This window comes from Ceratosolen solmsi, unplaced genomic scaffold (assembly GCF_000503995.2).
Source record: "Ceratosolen solmsi marchali unplaced genomic scaffold, CerSol_1.0 scaffold13, whole genome shotgun sequence".
NCBI lineage: Eukaryota > Metazoa > Arthropoda > Insecta > Hymenoptera > Agaonidae > Ceratosolen > Ceratosolen solmsi.
This window is the reverse complement of record NW_011948418.1, coordinates 3,774,100-3,792,457: the sequence shown is the minus strand read 5'-3', so window position 1 is coordinate 3,792,457 and position 18,358 is coordinate 3,774,100. Positions and strand designations below refer to the sequence as shown.

The 18,358-nt window shown below is 26.4% G+C and overlaps 2 protein-coding genes across 2 annotated transcripts; both read right to left on the bottom strand.

The window, feature by feature from the left end:
* Nucleotides 1-9,265: 9,265 nt before the first annotated feature.
* On the bottom strand, nt 9,266-10,626 carry LOC105360375 (venom serine protease-like). Its single transcript, XM_011497267.1, has 3 exons — nt 10,536-10,626; nt 9,643-9,992; nt 9,266-9,541 (listed from the first exon to the last, which is right to left on the bottom strand). Exons 1-3 carry the CDS (start codon nt 10,582-10,584, stop codon nt 9,266-9,268), a joined length of 675 nt encoding a protein of 224 aa, XP_011495569.1. The 5' UTR covers nt 10,585-10,626.
* A 1,296-nt stretch (nt 10,627-11,922) lies between these two features.
* On the bottom strand, nt 11,923-17,848 carry LOC105360374 (chymotrypsin-like elastase family member 2B). Its single transcript, XM_011497266.1, has 6 exons — nt 17,606-17,848; nt 17,123-17,386; nt 16,146-16,194; nt 13,559-13,908; nt 12,921-13,184; nt 11,923-12,078 (listed from the first exon to the last, which is right to left on the bottom strand). The coding sequence occupies exons 1-6, from the start codon at nt 17,846-17,848 to the stop codon at nt 11,923-11,925; spliced, it is 1,326 nt and encodes a 441-aa protein (XP_011495568.1).
* Nucleotides 17,849-18,358: the final 510 nt, after the last annotated feature.

The following is an 18,358-nucleotide window of genomic DNA, read 5'->3' as shown; positions in this document are numbered from 1 at the left end:
CCTCCAAACGTTTTGACTCCCGTTTAAAAGGGGCTCTTTTTACCAAAAATCTCTACCCCTCCCGCCGGCCTATATACTCGTTGCCAGTTATATATACACGAGGCACGTGTATGAGTTTAGATGTTTAGAAAATAGACACATCGTCGGATTTTATTAATGGTACTTTGATGCGTTTTTCAATGCCGAGTTCGAAATGATCCCGGCTTTTATGATCGACCGCCAGTTTTACGGATCTTCCTTTTGAAATTGCGTTTAAGGTGTTGCGTTGTCAAGATTATTTGTAACATCTTTGGATTTTCAATCGCCTGTTCCTTCGACAATATGATTATTAATTTATCTATTTCGCTAGATGTTGTAAAATAATTAGGATTCGCATCATTAAATAGGTACATTTTGTCAACTATGTAACAATTTATATGTTAAGTATACGTTAAGTTTATAATTCATCGAAATAAATTTGTATTATAGTATTTAAAAAATATAAGAATGTAAAATGCTTGCATTCGTTTAACATTGTCACGATTCTAAAAGATTGGCAATTGCGTAAAATGTTATTAAAATATTTAAACTGTTTTTTTTTTTTTTTTTATTAAAGTTATTCAGTTATATTTACAGATGTTTAAATATTTTAGTACAGTAATTTTGTTCATTTATTATTAACTATATGAGAAATTAAAAAAACAATAAATAAATAAATAAATAAATAGTGAAGTACATTTAATCCAAGATGCGTGAAAGAAAAATGTTACCTCTTAATATTCATTAATTTATTAAAGAATTTAAAAATATTAAATAGTATTGGATATTTTATAAGATGAAAGAGTTATCGATAAAATTTGCTTTATTTTGAAAAATTCTTTTATAGTATTTACTCAATAATTAAAATAGGAAATTGAATAGTATGACACATTCTTAGGCTATTCTTATGGACAAAAATATTTTATCGGATAAGAAAAAGGTATACACCATACGTCGAGGAAAATCGTATATGAACTACGAAGAACATAATCTCTACCATAAAACTATTGAATAACAGCATTTTTTGATCCCTCGTAGAAAAAACACTTTGTGTAAATATTTATTTCACGCTTAAGTTTGTATTATAGACTAATAAATGAAGAATCTTTAAGTTTTTTTCTTTATCTAAAATTCACGCCATTTGCTCAATAAATATAAGATTCCAAATAAAGGAAAACTATGTTTTAGAATATATGTATATATATATATATATATATATATATATATATATCTTAAATTGCTAATATAATTTAGTTGGTTCGATTGTAATACATCCATTAAGGAATGGAATTCAAATTGGAATTAATGTATTAATCCGTAAATGTGAATATTTATTCATAAATAATTGTAATTTAAATAATTATTAATTATTTTCCAATAATCATTAAAGAAAAAGGCAAAGGAATCAAAATGTTTTTAAACGTGTACGTTTCAAAATATATATTACAGCATCACAGGTTAATCATCTCATTAATATTTTCGTCTAATTCTAAAGTAAAACGTTAAGAAGCTTTAAAGATTCATTACTATAAGAATTCATAATAACGGAGTATCTTTTTCATAATATTTTTAAAGACATAGACGATACGTCAATCTGTAAAACATCTTACAAATATATCCATAAATAAATATTAGTAAAAACGTAGGTTACACGTATGTGATAAACCATGATAAAATATTCTTAACGTATAATAATGATAAGAACGTTCGGATGAATTTTGTATAAGGCAATGAGGGTAACATTAATTTGACTTTATTTATATCGAATTCTCATTTGAATTTGAAATAACATAATATATTAGAGTTAGTTGGTAGATTTATTTACTTTCATCGTCAGTACTTATTTCCGTCTAGTTCATTATACATACCCTTCTTAACCAGAATTAGAATTCGAAATTTTACAGTTAAAAACAGTGAAATTTAAATGCCCATCGCACCCACAAATAGATGAATAAACTCATAGTAAATAAATAACCACATCTCGTGGCGTATTAACAAGGAGTTCTAAATGCGTTTGTTTCGCTTTTCTTTAATAGCGTCTGCGCCCTTTCCAATTCACATGTATTTCGAGAAGATTTCTTTCCCGGTAGTCCGATTACCCTTCCATTTTACGAGGATGACGCGCGAGGCACTCGATGCTGGAGTGCCACTCCCGGGAGTGGCTTAAAAGTGGCGCGCCTATTATCAATCCTCGGTTAAGACAAAAGGCCCGGATCGCTTAAGCACCGGCGTCGAGATCTTCGTCACGAACTCGGGATTTTACGGATCTTTCCCGGATCTTTCCCGGATTTTCGTTTCGTGGCCCGCGCTCGTTTCCCGTAAAATATGGTAATGCACGGCTGTACCACGAGCAACGGCTGAGCGGCGAATTTAGAAATGTGAATCGTCAAGCCTGGATTCTGATTCGAGGGAGGCACTCGCAGATCCTAACATTTTTCCATGGATATTTTTATTGGCTCGATAGGAAATGCATGGCTATCATACTTTTCAACAGATTTTCATATTCCTATAAGACAAGATGTCGCTAAGACTCGAGGATATGATAGCTTCGAGAATTGCAATTGTACTTGGAATTAAATTTTTTTTTTAAATATCCTGTCTTCACTTTTTTCACTCGGTAAATTACTTCCTATTTCCCTAGCATTCTTACATTTTTATTCGTAATGTGTGAAGTGTCGCTTAAAAAGCAAAGTTTTCATTACACAGATTCTTTAAGGCCATTGGCCGGTAATTTAATGTTTTATTTTTCATCTCAAAAGTTTAATAATATACGTTTGATTTGAAAGAATATTCATTAAAAATATTATTCTTACATTGTGTCTCAAATTTTGCGATGATAAATGACTACGAAAACAATTAATCAATCTTTTGATCCATTTAATTAGCTGCATTTGTACGTCACGTAAGCACGAACAGCCGATTAATGAAATAATCCAGTGGTTATTGAAAGCAAATAGAAAAATGCTCATTTAAAAAGTAAATTTAGCCCTCTTTAATTAAATACATCTACGAGTGCTTGAAGGATTTAATGGTAAAATGAATCGTTCGTTAAAATGAAACGATCTTGGCAAAACTGAGCTTCCCTTAAAGGCCAAGGAAGGTCAATTTCCCTCCCTCTTCGTAAGTTTGTTATATACTTCTCGGGGATCTGTATAAGTGAAGACGTCATCGGAGTGCGGTGAAAAACGATGGAAGTCGAGGTAGGAGTGAAATGTCAGAGAAAGGATAATTATCGGGGGATGGCCAACGTGGCTTCGCAGCTGGATGTGCGTATGCGTCACGTCACCTGTTCATTTATTATTCTTTATCTTGCTTCAGACATGCTTTTAGAAAAACTCTTTTCACGGAAAGAAGAAGCTATATTTTAGGAAATGAGATTTCACCCTCGATAGTAGCTTTCAATGTTTATAATCGGCTGCTTGGTGTTGATTTTGAAGTAGGTGAATCTTTTACGACTCATTGTGTCGCCTGAAATATGAAATCGGCTACTTACTTAGTTAACGATTTTAAGTTCGTTTCATGGAGGGAATACAATTTCAACAAGTGGATATAAATCAACAAGTGGATGTAAATTATATTACATAGCATTTTTATCCACTGAACTGTATAAATAATCATTATTGCTATTTATTTCGGCGTTGAATAAAATAGAGACATTAGGCTTATATTGGGTTAGATTTGGGCAAAAGATTGTAAATATTGTAGGATTATCATCGTATTATCATAGATATTATAACTAACTATATTATAGTATATTTTTGGCTACTTTCACTCTGCCCCTATTACCCGATATACCAAGTAGGATCAATAAAAAAAATTTAAAAAATCAATAAGGTCAATCAAGCCAATTTTTAATGTTGAAAAAAGTGAAAGGTCGGTGTGCGTTACAAAAAAGACGTTTTTTCTTTAATTCTTCCCCCAACTGCCCAATTCGTCTTTCCAGTGTTTAACATTTCCTCGTCGTACGTCGATCGTACATCGTTTTTCTTTTTGTTTTTCCTTTTCCGCTTGCCACGTGTTGATCGGTATCTTCGCTGGCTCCCTCGCCCTCATCTCTCGCAAGTTCCATTCGTCGCATTTCATTACCCATAAGTGTATGCATTCGTGATCCTTCTACGCTCCTCCCAAAATAATCGTAAACATAATTTATGTTTATTTTACTGGTATACATGCACAGTTGCATTTCATGTTTTCTCTAGGCTAACGAGAATTTCATATACATTACAATGTCTTTATTGCTTTATCTGACTTGAACAATACTTTACTATTTTAATAAGATATAAGAATTTAGTTTGTATAAAGTTCAACAAATATTGTAGGTACACTTCATGTAATTCAATGTCCTTTTAAATATTTAATACTGAATGTCATATATGGAAAAATAAAGAATGTTAAAAAGATAATATTTTCGTTCTTTTCGTTATTTAAATTTAAAACCAGCGTAAATACATATTTTCTTGGCTCAAATTTAAAATATGTAAAACGTATGAAGCTATAATTAATCGTGAAATGTCTGTTATTAAGAAAAAAGCTTATAAATATCAAAGTTTTTTTTTATAACTATGAGCGAAAAATTTTGTTTTATAAAATCAATTATTTATAATTTAAGAAAATAACATGAGCACTGAAACAGAAAATTCTTTTAAATTATTTTTTATATATTTCAGTATTTGCTTAGCTATTGCAACTTTATTTTTTATTTTATTTTATGTATTTAATGATTACAGTAGTAGCACTAGCCATATGTTTGCTTATTTCTCACAAATTCATAATATAATAATTTCAAATATAGTGAAGTCGTAAACATTGTCACGTGGCGTTTGCAAAGCTCAAGTGCAGCATTAAAAATATTCTCTTCTCGACAGATTGCTGATTACAGAAATTAAAGAGACATTCGTTTGAAGGATGGGTAGAGGCGTTTGAGCGTATAGTTGTTAAGCCCCTCAAATGGCGTTGGTATACGCGATCTCTTAATTATTATCTCTGAGAGTACGTGTGGGGTATCACGTGTCCTAAATAAAAGGACTTTGTTCGAAGCGCGAATGGCATCTGCGCACGAAAGCGTCCTCCTTTCCACTGTTTGGGCACAGCTGCGCTTTTTCTCGCTCGTTATGCGTTATCGACAGCCCGAAATACCCACACTAAGGCTACTAAGGCAAAGCACTTTAATCAATATTCAATAATACGGAGATTCGCTCCTCTCTGCTAATTAGATCGAAGACATTGAACGCGGCGGATATAGATTCCAGCTTTATCCTTACTTGTGGCAATCGCTGTAATTTCTTTACTATAGTTTTCCTTTTGTAAATTTCTTCTACCTATCACGTGGACTAAATTAGAAGATTGATAAGTGGCTTATATATTGACCGAGTTTTTATGTCAATTTGAAATCCTATTTAATTTACTTTCCGATATTTCAGTTTTTTCTTTTATTTTTATTTTTTTTTTTGATATATGGTGGTTGTACAGTGCTTTTATGCTCATTTGCTGCTTAATTTTTTCATCGAGTGAATAATGAAATTCGATTAATATTATGATCAATAAAATCAAAGAGTTTTTCAACATTTATTTGAATAGAGTTATATTGTTAATCCCACGGACATATTTTACTTCAATTTTTTTCTTTAAAATTTCTGAAAACTGTATTAAGCATTCATCTTACAAAAATTTATTACGAATATTAGGTTTTCTCGGAAGGAAGACTTTAAAAGATACTCGAAAAAGTCTCATATTCTCGAAAGTTATAATTGGGTTTTAAATTTTAAATGCAAGAAAAAATTACGAGCATTAAAGTATCCACATTGAACAAAGATGCCTTTGAGAATCCTAATAACTATCCATGTTCTACTCGGATCAATAAAAAAGGATTTAGGATTATGATCCTTATCGATTCAAAGCAAATTTTAAGCTTGTATATTCGACACTTATAAAGCTTAAAAAGAAAACATCGCGCTCACATCTAGATCAGCTATCGTAAAAAAAAAAATAAAAATAAAATCCAATGCCGATGAATTCAAGAAGGATCCATTGCTGCTCGAGAAAAGATCCTAATCTAAACGAATCCGCGCGTGTGTTCAACGAATCGTTTGTACGGTCCAGCGGAGCCAGACAGTGCAATCCTTTCTGCCCCAGGCCGGGTTTCTTTACGTGTTTTCATTTTTTTCTCCTCGCTTTTCCTCACGCTGGGATAGGCTGAAAGCGTTGTTCCTCGCGATAAAGAGAGACGCGAATAGTGACGTGTTCATTCGCGAGCGCTCAGGCAGATGATTACTTAAGAATTTGATGCAGTTTTCGTGGAAACCTCTTGTTTAGGTTGCCGATACTCCTTGGGAAAATATTTTGAGAATTTTTATTTCTGATGCGAGCGATTAAGACCCATATTATTTTGATCTGTGCATGTAAGCTGAAAAATCTTTATGACAGATCTTATTTATCGACAGAGTTAATTTGCTAATGGAATGCTTATTTTTATTTTCAACATTCTCTTTCATTTTTACGATCTACCTTATACGTATTTTATATTTTCTCTTTTCATTATGCTGAACACTATTTAGTGTTCTATTTATATATTTATTGTCATTAGTCTTCTTTGATTCTATATTTGTACTAAATTTATGTATTGTTTAATTTTTTTACTCTAATATTGAAATTCAAGCAATTGTCACAGTTCGTATTTTCATTAATAAATTTTAAGAGTTTATAAATAATTCCTCACAATTATATGCAATTGTTTAATTTCAGTTAAATTATTCTTTTTATTTACATTGAACATCGCACATATCGATTGGAAAATTCTCATAATACAGATTAAAAAAGAGTAAATTCAAAAAGTCATTAGGAATCGTTAGCCCTGTTATACTCGCGAAGGCTTATAGGAATTAAGTGCGTTAGTAAGTCCGGTTATCCATTTCTTTAAAATAAATGAGATTTGAATTAGAAAGGCTTAAACTACATTAACATTTTTCTTTTTACTTAATAACCTTAACAATGTACACTATTGAATCTCACTTTAATTAAAACATATTATTTTTATTTTTATCGTTTCCATAGCTGATTTGACTCTACTAAAAAAGAACTTTTATGTTCCATATGTATATTTATGTATATGTATCAGAAGACAGAAGCAATTTTCATATTTTTTCATTAGATTAAAAACAATTTAACAATGTAAGAATGGTGAAATTTTTAATTTTTTGGAAAATATTTTTAATGAGTTGATTCAAATTTCATAAATTAATTATTGATTATTTTCTTTGCAAAGTTTTATTATTTCTTATTAATAGAGTGAACATTCATTGGATACAATTAAAAATTATTTTCAAAAGTTAAAAAAAAAAAAAAAAAAAAAAAAAACAGTTTTACGTTTGTAGTTTTTATTTTTTACGAAATACTAGATCGACTAAGATTAATCATTTGTATATGAAAAATCCATAAAATACAAATGAACAGAAAGGCCATAATTTGAGATTAGATTTATAAAATCGATTCATTTAAGTGCGCGTATCTTGTGTATATTGGATGATCATAATGGGTCGAAAAGAAAATGCATTAGATCGATCTTTATATATAATGTGTAAGTAAGTATATAATGGGTATAATAGGTATAATGGGTTAATCGATTAAGAGGTATTAAGAGGTAAATGCCACGTTGAACCCGTCGAGAAATATAAATATTAAATTAATTACAGGTCCTGTTTTCGTTGCGTGTGTTGGTCGTTCGCCAGTATATGCCATTGATAAATTAAGATTCAGTGGATCGCGTAAGGAGAGCTAATTGATCTCATATTTATTATTATAATACGGCTTCTGTAATTAGTTCTAATATTCAACAATGTACTCCATGAAAAAGATTATTGCATAATGTTTTATGATAAAATTAAAAAAAAGATACTTTTTCAAGTAGTTATTTTACAAGAATAGAGTCGTTGATAAAAGTATACAGTTTAGTAACTATATTTATAAATAGTAAATAAAGAGTTCATCGGTGTTTATTCTTTATTTATTATAAAATAAATATTTGTTTTATTTGTGAATTTAATTATAAAGTCGCATCTTTTGGATGAATATTGGATGAATTATTTACACGGTTGATTTAATGCAATAGAAACGATAATAATTTGATTAATGAAAAATTATACAATTTGTAACAGTACTCTACATGCACAACAGTACGCTCCATACGCATTATAAAATATTATATTTAATCATATGACATAAATATTAGATATAAATATGGGTGTAAATAAAAATGTCAATCATTGCCAGTTTTATTAATAATTTTATAATTTATTTAAACGTGTGCTATCATATCTATTAAAAATCCTCTGTAAAAGTAAATTCCTATGTGAATATTTACTTTCTCTGGATGAAAATGCATTCCTGGTAATGGTATTGTTGATCTATTAATGCCTATAATCTTTCCCATATGTATAACTGGTGCGCCACTATCACCCTGAAAATTATAATTCATGTACAACAATTTTTATTGAAATGATAACATTTTATGTGTATTTATTAATATAATCATATTAAACTTGTATCTTGAAATATAAATTTTATCTTTAACGAGATATTTTTTTTTTTTTTTGTAAATTCAAATCAAAGTTTTTAATCACAGAAGTTTGTAATGTTTTCAAACAAGTTAAAAATCTAATGTTTATTTCTTTTTTTCTTCTACTTCTACTTATGTGATTCAAGTTCTTCTATATAAGTAATAAACACTGAAATTCTTTTGATATTCATAAAGAATAATAAAATTTAAAAAATCGATTTTATTTATAATAAACTGGGGATATGACAAAAACTGAATAGTTTAATACATTACGCATACACCTACAAATGTCTTTTACAATCATAATATTTTTGTCAACTTATCGATGTTTTTAGATTGTCGAATAATTTGTATGATATTTTGATAATATTATGCTATTTGCTCATAATTATTACTATTTTAAATGATGAATTTTAACACTGAATATTCACTGGCGTTCTTACATTTTTTTATGATACCTTGTAAAGTTCTTATAATGGTTTTTATTAAATTATTTTGGAATTCAATGATTCTGGATTGAATTTTATTAAGTGAATTATGATATATATGTAGATCAAAACTACATCGATTTGATTTTTATATAACGAATATTAATGTCAAATTAATTGTTAAACATTTATATTAATAATAACAAAATATAATAGAGATATGTTCAATTATTATAAAGTATATAATTATTTAATTTATAGTAATATTCTATATATTTACTTTATCCATTAGTATGTACGGATTTGCAAGGGAACACAAGAATCTTGCATCAACAACAAGTTTTGCTCCATGGAGTCTTTCTATTATTGCTTCACATGTTTCGATAGTTATGATATTCACAGTGGCCTTGTTCATAATTTTAGGATGTTTTCCGTTGTTCGTTATACCCCATCCTACGATCTCAGCGTCTAATCCGTGAAAAATAGCATTTGATACGTTCGTAATAAGTCCCGGAACAAGAGTTTCAGGCACTTCTGAAATTAGCTAAAATATGTTTTATTTATAGTTTTGAAAATGAAATGTTTTTAACAATTTCGGTATAATAAATCTATTTTTATTTGTAATATTTTATAATACTTAATTACTCTTATAACGGCTATATCATTTACAACAAATTGAAGAGGATAACTTCTACTTTCACACCAGTCGTAATATGTTTTCCACCAAAAAATATAATATCTCGTAGTCTGTCTCAAGTTTACCGATCCAATTAATATTACAACACCAATTTGTCGTTCTTCCTCTAAACAGTGTTGGGCAGTTAAAACGTTTTTAGGTGAGATAAGAGCTCCTCCACAAATATAATTTCTTTCCGGTTTGTAATAGTTCGAACTAAGTCTCACTAAAGACACAATAAACGGGAATTCAGATTCTATTGCTTGTTGAACATTTTCTCCTATGATAGGTGTTGTATTGGAAAAATTAAAATATTTACCTGCAAAATATTACATTTTCTTAAAGAGAATAATATTATTATTAAATTATACATATCAATAGCTTAGTTCATGTATATATATATATATATATTTTTTTTTATATGAAATAATTTGGGCAATTTTTATGTTTTATAATTAAAAAATTTATTTTTATAATAACCAATAAATAAAAATGATGTATTATATATTTATTTGAAATATAATTTTTATTATTATTTTTAATACTCTAAATGTAAATTGAACATAATATAATTATTGTCAATTTTATATTTATTTTTATTTACAATGTTTTACCTTTCTCGTGGTGATTATATCGTATATCATTCACTTCAATGTCATGTTAAAATCTTATTTTAGAAAATTTACATACATATAAAAAAATTTCTTAATTGTATTCTATGAAGTAAAGAATATACTATATTTTAGCATATATTATGAAGATATTAAATATATTTTTTATTAGTTATATTACTATTAATGAAAGCTAAATTTTCTATATAACTTATAAATTAATATATACAGAATAAATTTCTCATACTTACTTATTAATACGTACAGATTAAGAAAGACATTAAAAGATTTTACATGCATACTAAAATCTATGTTTGACTACATTGGTGCACGTGTAAGAAAATAAATCCAACTACTATCTAATCTTCTAGCTAATCTTAAATAATAATTAATCTACATGTCAGATTTTTAATATTAATAATATATATAAGATTATTAGAAATGTTTAAAAACTTTATAATAAATATACAATTCGCAGTATTAACACATATTTTATTAAAACATACAATTAAAGGATTTATTTGATCGAAATATACATAAATTGCTTGATTTATAAATACTCTACAATTGTGAATTAGATTAACGATGTCGATAAGTACATTATGTATATTTCATGACAGCGCGACATTGGAATATATTATTGTAAAACTTTGTATAAGCACTTTTTATATCTAATTTTTGTAATTATATAAGTGTAATATTACATTCTTATCAAACCTTTATGCATGCATTTATATCAATCCTTTTTAGCATTAAATTAAATTATGAAAAATCAATTAGAATTATATTAGAAGTATATTAAAACATTCAAAGAATTTAGTTATAATTTTTTATGTAACAATTTGCATTGTTATTAAAACATTAAATTTTTTTTAGAAATTATTATTTAGAAAAATATAGAAATACGATAATATCTGATAAAAGATTTGATTTTGTATTGATTTTATTCAAATATCTAGTAAAAATAATATGATTAAATACAAAATTTTTGAAAAATTAAACAAACCTTATTACATATATTTTTCATGATATAAATTTCATTAAATATTAGTTAAGAATTTTGAAATTAATATGAAATAAAATACTTTTATTATACATTTTGTATTACGAATAAAAATAATTTTAAGCTAATAAAAAATTCAAAACATGATTTTTATTGCTTTTTAACGTTAAATTCAATTAAGTAATAAGTTTTAATGATGTTTGCTTTCAATTGTAATAGAAAAAGAATGTTGCCAGTATATACAAAATTATTTACATTATTTTCTAGCGAACACAAGTTTCTATCTTTACAAAATTTAAAACATAGACAATGTAAAGATAATACAAAGAGTAAAATAATTCATTGATTAAAATTAATTGTTTATACTGGTTATTAATATTGTAAAAATTAATTTTTAGCATTATTTTAATTTCGATTCTATTATTGGTCGTTAAGTTATATAATTAAATATAAATATTATTTATTTTGTGCAATTATTTTGAAAGAACAGCTAGATAAAAATAAGGAATTAGTTTATATTTTTTAGTTTTTCTTTTTTTTTAATGAATTGTTAGTATTTATATTGCAGCATGAAATTAATTCAATTATCTAGAAAAATATTCTTAAACAATGTAAAGAATTTATCATCTTATTTATTATGAATTTGTTTTAACATCTGTACAGAATGTTGTATATGATTTAACACTTAAATGAAGATTTACTTGGTAATTATTATCTACATTTTTTGGACATGTAGATCTATTTATACCAATGATTGTTTTTCTATATAACAGTGGACCACCGCTATCTCCCTAAAAATAAATAAAGATATTATTAAATAACAGTATAATCATAGAATAAAATGTCTATGCACTTGAATATTGTGTTTGAAATGTGCAAAATTTGTAATCGCAAAATGCATTGTCGATATTTTATAGATAATTATAAAGTTTTATTAGCTTTTACGTTTTTTTTTATTTTTTTTTTTTTAAAGAGAAGTAACAATTTTGTTTTGTTTTTCTTACCTGTTTTCGTATTACAATCCTATTTTAAATTAAATTTTCAGTATAATAATGAGCCTATCCACATTTTGTTTAAAATTCCGGATTTATGAATTTTTTTAATTTACGTTTTATTTTTTTAAATTTACAATATAAATATTATGTCGATAGAAATAAATGTTTTAAAATGTTTTCACAATATCTTATGTTAATATAATCTTTTCATTTTTGTAGTTTTTTTTATAAATCATGTCTACGTGATTCGTTTCCTTTTTGAAAAATATTATTTAAAAACTCAACGTCCTATACTTTAAAGTTTTTTGTCAAAACAAAATTTTAATTTTACTTATTCTTGCGCAAGTTTGGGTATTGTGAAATAGTAAATATAAAGACTTTAGAAAATATGTTATTTTTAAAAATAAAATTATAACTCCGTTAACATCAATTCTATAATTTGTTGATTCGAATAAGATTAAGTTTAAATTCGAGTCTAGTTATTTTTATTGAAAACCATAGGAAAAAAAAAACAACAATTCGTGCAGTATCTCGGCAACTTTTAGACTTATTAATGACACGATAGACTATATAGTAAAGTTTTAATAGCAGAGTGCAATGAGAAACTGGTTTTATACATTTAAAAATTAAGTTCTTACGGGCTGCAACAATCCAAATGGGGTCACACTGGTGCATATGAATCTCGAATCTAATGGAACCAATTTTCCACTTGCCATCTGAATTTTATTTTCACAATTTGTTTTCGATAACACTTTAACATCAATTTTTTCCATATATCTTGGATTAAATCCATCGTTTGATTGACCCCATCCAGTTACTACGACATCATATCCAACAAAATCGGAATTCGATAAGGTTGAAACTGTGGCTGGAGTGATTCTGTGAGTAACCGCTTCATTCAACTGAAAGATGTTCGATTAATATTTCCTTTTAGCATTGATAACAGAATACTTATAACTATTTAAAAATAAAAACAGCTTTAAAAATATTTTATTAATCAATTGCTTTAACAGAGTTTTATATGTCAAGCTATCAAAACCCATCCTTTCGGTTTGATTAAACCAAGTATTATTAAAATTACATGTTCTGATAACACAGGACTGAAATTTTTACGATGTCGATAAGCTGTTGGTTGGTTTGTATTAATATGCGCTTCAAACACATATTTATCCGCGCGTTCGAGTGTTTCGGGCACAATAATACTCAATGAAGGAGAGATAAAGGAAGGTTTCCGCAAAAGGTTTCCGCAAAAGGTTCCGCAACTTCGAGAATTTACCCTTATAATGGCGATATCGTTCTCGCTATATTCCAAAGACATATGTCTTTGCTTTGCCCAAGTCTTATACGTTATCCACCAATTAATTTGGTGCTTCCTGCCACTCCTTAAGTCAATGGAATCCACGAGGACAAGAATGTCAGTTCTTTTTTCCCCTTTCAAGCAGTGTTCGGCAGTCAAAACATCTCGTGGTGAGATAAGAGCTCCAGTGCAGATATGATTTCTTTCAGCAGTAATATCGGCAGTGCTATTGCGCATTAATGATACAACAAAAGGAAATTCATTTGTCTTTACTTTCTCAACGTTTTGCCCAATCATGGGATTTCCATTTGCGAGTACGCATTGGACGCCTGAAATATATAACTTTTAATTTTAATGTACATTAGAGTTATAGAAATATTGGCGACTTACATAATATTATGTAATGTCCAAGAAAGAGATACGTATTCCCTAGCATCTTAAAGCCACTAAAATAACAAATTTATCCTAAATTAGCTCAGCATCTGCGGTATTATTTATTCAACTACTATCATGTTTTATGTTTTATGTCTTTGTCTAATTCTCTTACTCCGCTTATGATAAATTTCACAATTTAATTAACAAAATTGCTTTGAAGTTTTTAAATTCCAAATACACAATTGGACACTTCTGTTGGTAAAATCATTATTAACGAACGTCTATGGTTTATTATTATTAAAATTTATTAAATTTATAAATAAAATATTTGTTACTATATTATTTGATTACATGGTATTACTTATATACGTACATATCCACTAATATATATATATATATATATATATATATATATGTATATATATATATATATTTTTTGATAATATATATACATGGTCAAACACGTTTGCTATCTATTTATATAATAAAATATTCTTACAGCTACTACTTTTAATTATTAGAATTCAATTATAGACATTTGAATATATTTTAGATTATTGAAAATTATTAGAGATATTAATATAATACAATAAAGTTTTAATTAAAGTATTTAAAAAAAATTGAAACTTATTGCTTGAAAAACTATCCAACCTTAAATTGTATGTATTTAGATTTGAAAATAACAATTTCATGAAATACTTTTGAACTGTTTTATACTCGATTATAAATTTTTAATTACTATTTATTTTGAAAATTTCAAAGACCAATAATTTTTTAAGGAAGAAATATATATTTATTAGTCAAAATATTACATAAAACTTGTATTTAAATTCGAATCATATTATATATACCCAGAGAACATTATTTAGTGAAATTATGAAAAAATACGTCTTATTCTGTTCAATTAATATTAATTATTTTTATTATCGATTAAAGTAAAAAATTAGACTTATTTTTAATTTCATGCGTAGGCACATGTCCACGCGTATTATACGTTGTTGTGCATTATAACTCATATTGATGTATATTACAATTAAATTTTTGTGTTATAAATTAATTTGATTTATAATTTTTACGTTTAATAATAATAATGAATAAGTCAAATATTAGGTATTAAATAATATTTCTATATCTATAATCACAATTCGAAAAAAATATTTGATAGATTAATGATTAATGAATTAAGATTGCAAAGTAATTGAAGCTTTTATCAATTGTTGATAGTTTATTTTTGGTTATGCTTACAGGTGTTTCTTAACAGAAGCATATTTTGAAATTAAAAAATTAAAAAATATATTATAATAATATATAAAATAAGAAATTAAAAAATATCGAATATAAAAAAGTGTATCTTTTCAGAATGGTCAAGAATCATTACATACAATTCATCTTTGCATAGACTTAATTATCATAGATCATAGACTCGCTGATAAGTTATTAAAATAGTTTTTAATAAATATTCATTTAATATTATATTATCTTATTTAATGTTGGCATTAAAGCTACTTGGAGCAAAATTGTCTAAGCGATTATGTAATACATATTTATAGTTGATTTTTATAATATTTATTTTCAATACTTTAAATAAGGAATAATATTTTTTTTATATGTTTTTATTTTTAATTTAATTTCAGTTTGCCTTAAATTATTTTTATTTTGCTTTTTTATTAACATAAGGTACAAATAACGCAAGGGAGACAAAAATAATATATACAAATATTATTAATTATATACTAATATTTTTTTCGGCATTATGTTAAAAAAATTGAATTAACAAATTAGCATTTAAAAAATGTTTAAAGGTAGGGGAAATGCTAAATGTTTAGAATATCGATTAGTATAAATATTATATCTATATAAGTTATATCTAATTATATCAACTTATATCTACATAAAAATAAATCATTTTTTATTAATTTTTATTAATAAGGATATTTAATTCATAATAATTGTATAAATTTAAATACAAACATAATTATGTAAGTCATTGATTATCTAAAATAAAATTATAAATGCTCACTTCGTAATCAACTGACAAGTGTTCAATTATTTTATGCATTTATTGTTCACGCCCAAATAAAAGTCGGTTTTATGACATCCTGAATAAAGTGTTTGTAATAATTAATATTTATGTGAACGTTAACTTTTTCTGGGTGGAAATGGTCATTTATAAATGGACGAGTTTCTTTACCGACACCTACAATCGAGCCCATTAATAAAAGTGGTCCACCAAAATCACCCTAAAAAACAATATATTATGTATTATATTTATAGTTTTATCGAGTCATTTAAAAAAGATTTGTTAATAAATATAATTGAAATTGCATTATCAATGAATTTTGACACAAACACATAAATATAAAATGAAACAAATTTTATTATTTCATAGAAATATGTATTATAATGGCAAATGATGGTTTTGCAGAATTGATAACATTAATTTTAAATTAAAAATATATTTTATACTTTAAATACATATATGTGTGTATATATTTAACGAGATTTAAAGATTTATTGAAAAGCTTGATCATATATAATATTATATATAAGATTATAATATTTTATAAGAGATTTCTTATAATAACTTTTTTAGTAGAATTTTTTAAGGTTATCGGTACAAAGAAATATTAAATTTATTTATTTACAAAAGTGAAAATACAAGAAAATTAATTTTATGAATCTGATCGGTCGTTTGTTTTCATATAATTAACAGTCTTTATCTCTCATTCATTTAAATATTTACAACGTAAAAAAAGTAGTATTCAATGTAATAACGTTGAGAAGTAAATATGATAATAAAATTAATGTTCATTAATCAAACTGTATATTTATATTATTAATTTTTGCTTTACTTTTATATTTGGTTATTTGATCACATATATTCTCAATTCTTTATTATATATTTATAATTAGAAAATATAGGAATAGGTATTATTAAAAGTATGAAACGGCAGCTTATTCGTTTGATTTCAAATAACAATTAGTAATATATTATATTTGAATTTAAGTTCAAATAAGCAAATAATTTATTTGTTTGTTTAATATTCGGTATTTGAAGTAAATTGTTTTTTCATCAAACGATAAGAAAAATGTATCAGTGAAAGTAAGGTGCCGTTCTGCAATTCATATATTATTGACATAAATTTATCCGATAAGATAAATACTTACACGTTGTAATAACACAAACGGATCTCCTGATGTACATATTAAATTATTAGGTATAGGTGTTATTCCACCTTCGAGCATTGCAATTCTATGTTCACATTCACTGGACGTGATCACTGATGCACTAGCCGTTAACATGTAAGAAGATACTTGATGATTATTTGTTTCACCCCATCCAGCGAAATGGACATCGAATCCATATAAATCTTTACCAGCTAAATATAAAATTGGTCCCGGTGTAATATCCTCGTCTACGTCTCGGGTTAACTAAATAATTTTTTTTAATTATAAAATGATCGTTATTGTCCGTTTAAATTCAATTTTGTTGCTATGCATTCGTTCATTATTTATGCAACCATTAATCTTATAAAAATGAAAGTGAATAAACAATTTTTTTTTTTAAATATATATGTAATTTTTTTAGCATAATAGCATAAAAATTTTTTTTTTTTTTTTTTTTTTTTTTTTTTTTTAAGAATAAACTACCTTTATAATACTAATGTCATTATCTTCAAATTCAATACGTTTGTTCATGAATTGGGCCCACGAATTATAGTTTATCCACCATGATATACTGTATAATCTACCAAAGAATAAATGGTTCGTTCCAGCTAGAACTACAGTCTCATCTTTTAATCTATTTTCGATACATTGTGCTGCACTTAGAACATGTGTGTTTGTGACAAGTGCTGCAGTACAGATGTGATCGTTTAAAGGTTCACTGCGCATTGGATTCACGCGTATCAGTGATACGATAAAAGGGAATTCTAGCCTTTCTGCTGGGCGAATATTTGGTCCGATTAAGGCATCGACAGACGAAAAGTCGTATTGGGCATCTAATCAATTATACATGTCTATTGATAAATAACATAAAACTAAATTCAATTATAAGCTATTCATATTAAATATTAAAACTTACAAAATATTATGCATACACTGAAAAGTATGTTGAGTCCCATACTAAAAAAATAAAATTTATAAATTATTTTTAAAAATTAGAGCCACCTGATTCACAATTTTATATTACATATTTTTAAAAAATGTGAAAATCTATTATTCAATATGTGCAACCTACACTAAAGTATTTATTCTAACAAACCTTATTTAACAGAAGTACAGGTCTTTTGGTGTACATATGTAAAATAAATTAGATATAATAAATTTATTCTATGTCGATATTTATAGAATAATATCAATATAATTGATAATTTTAATTAGGAAAATATTAATTAAAGATAA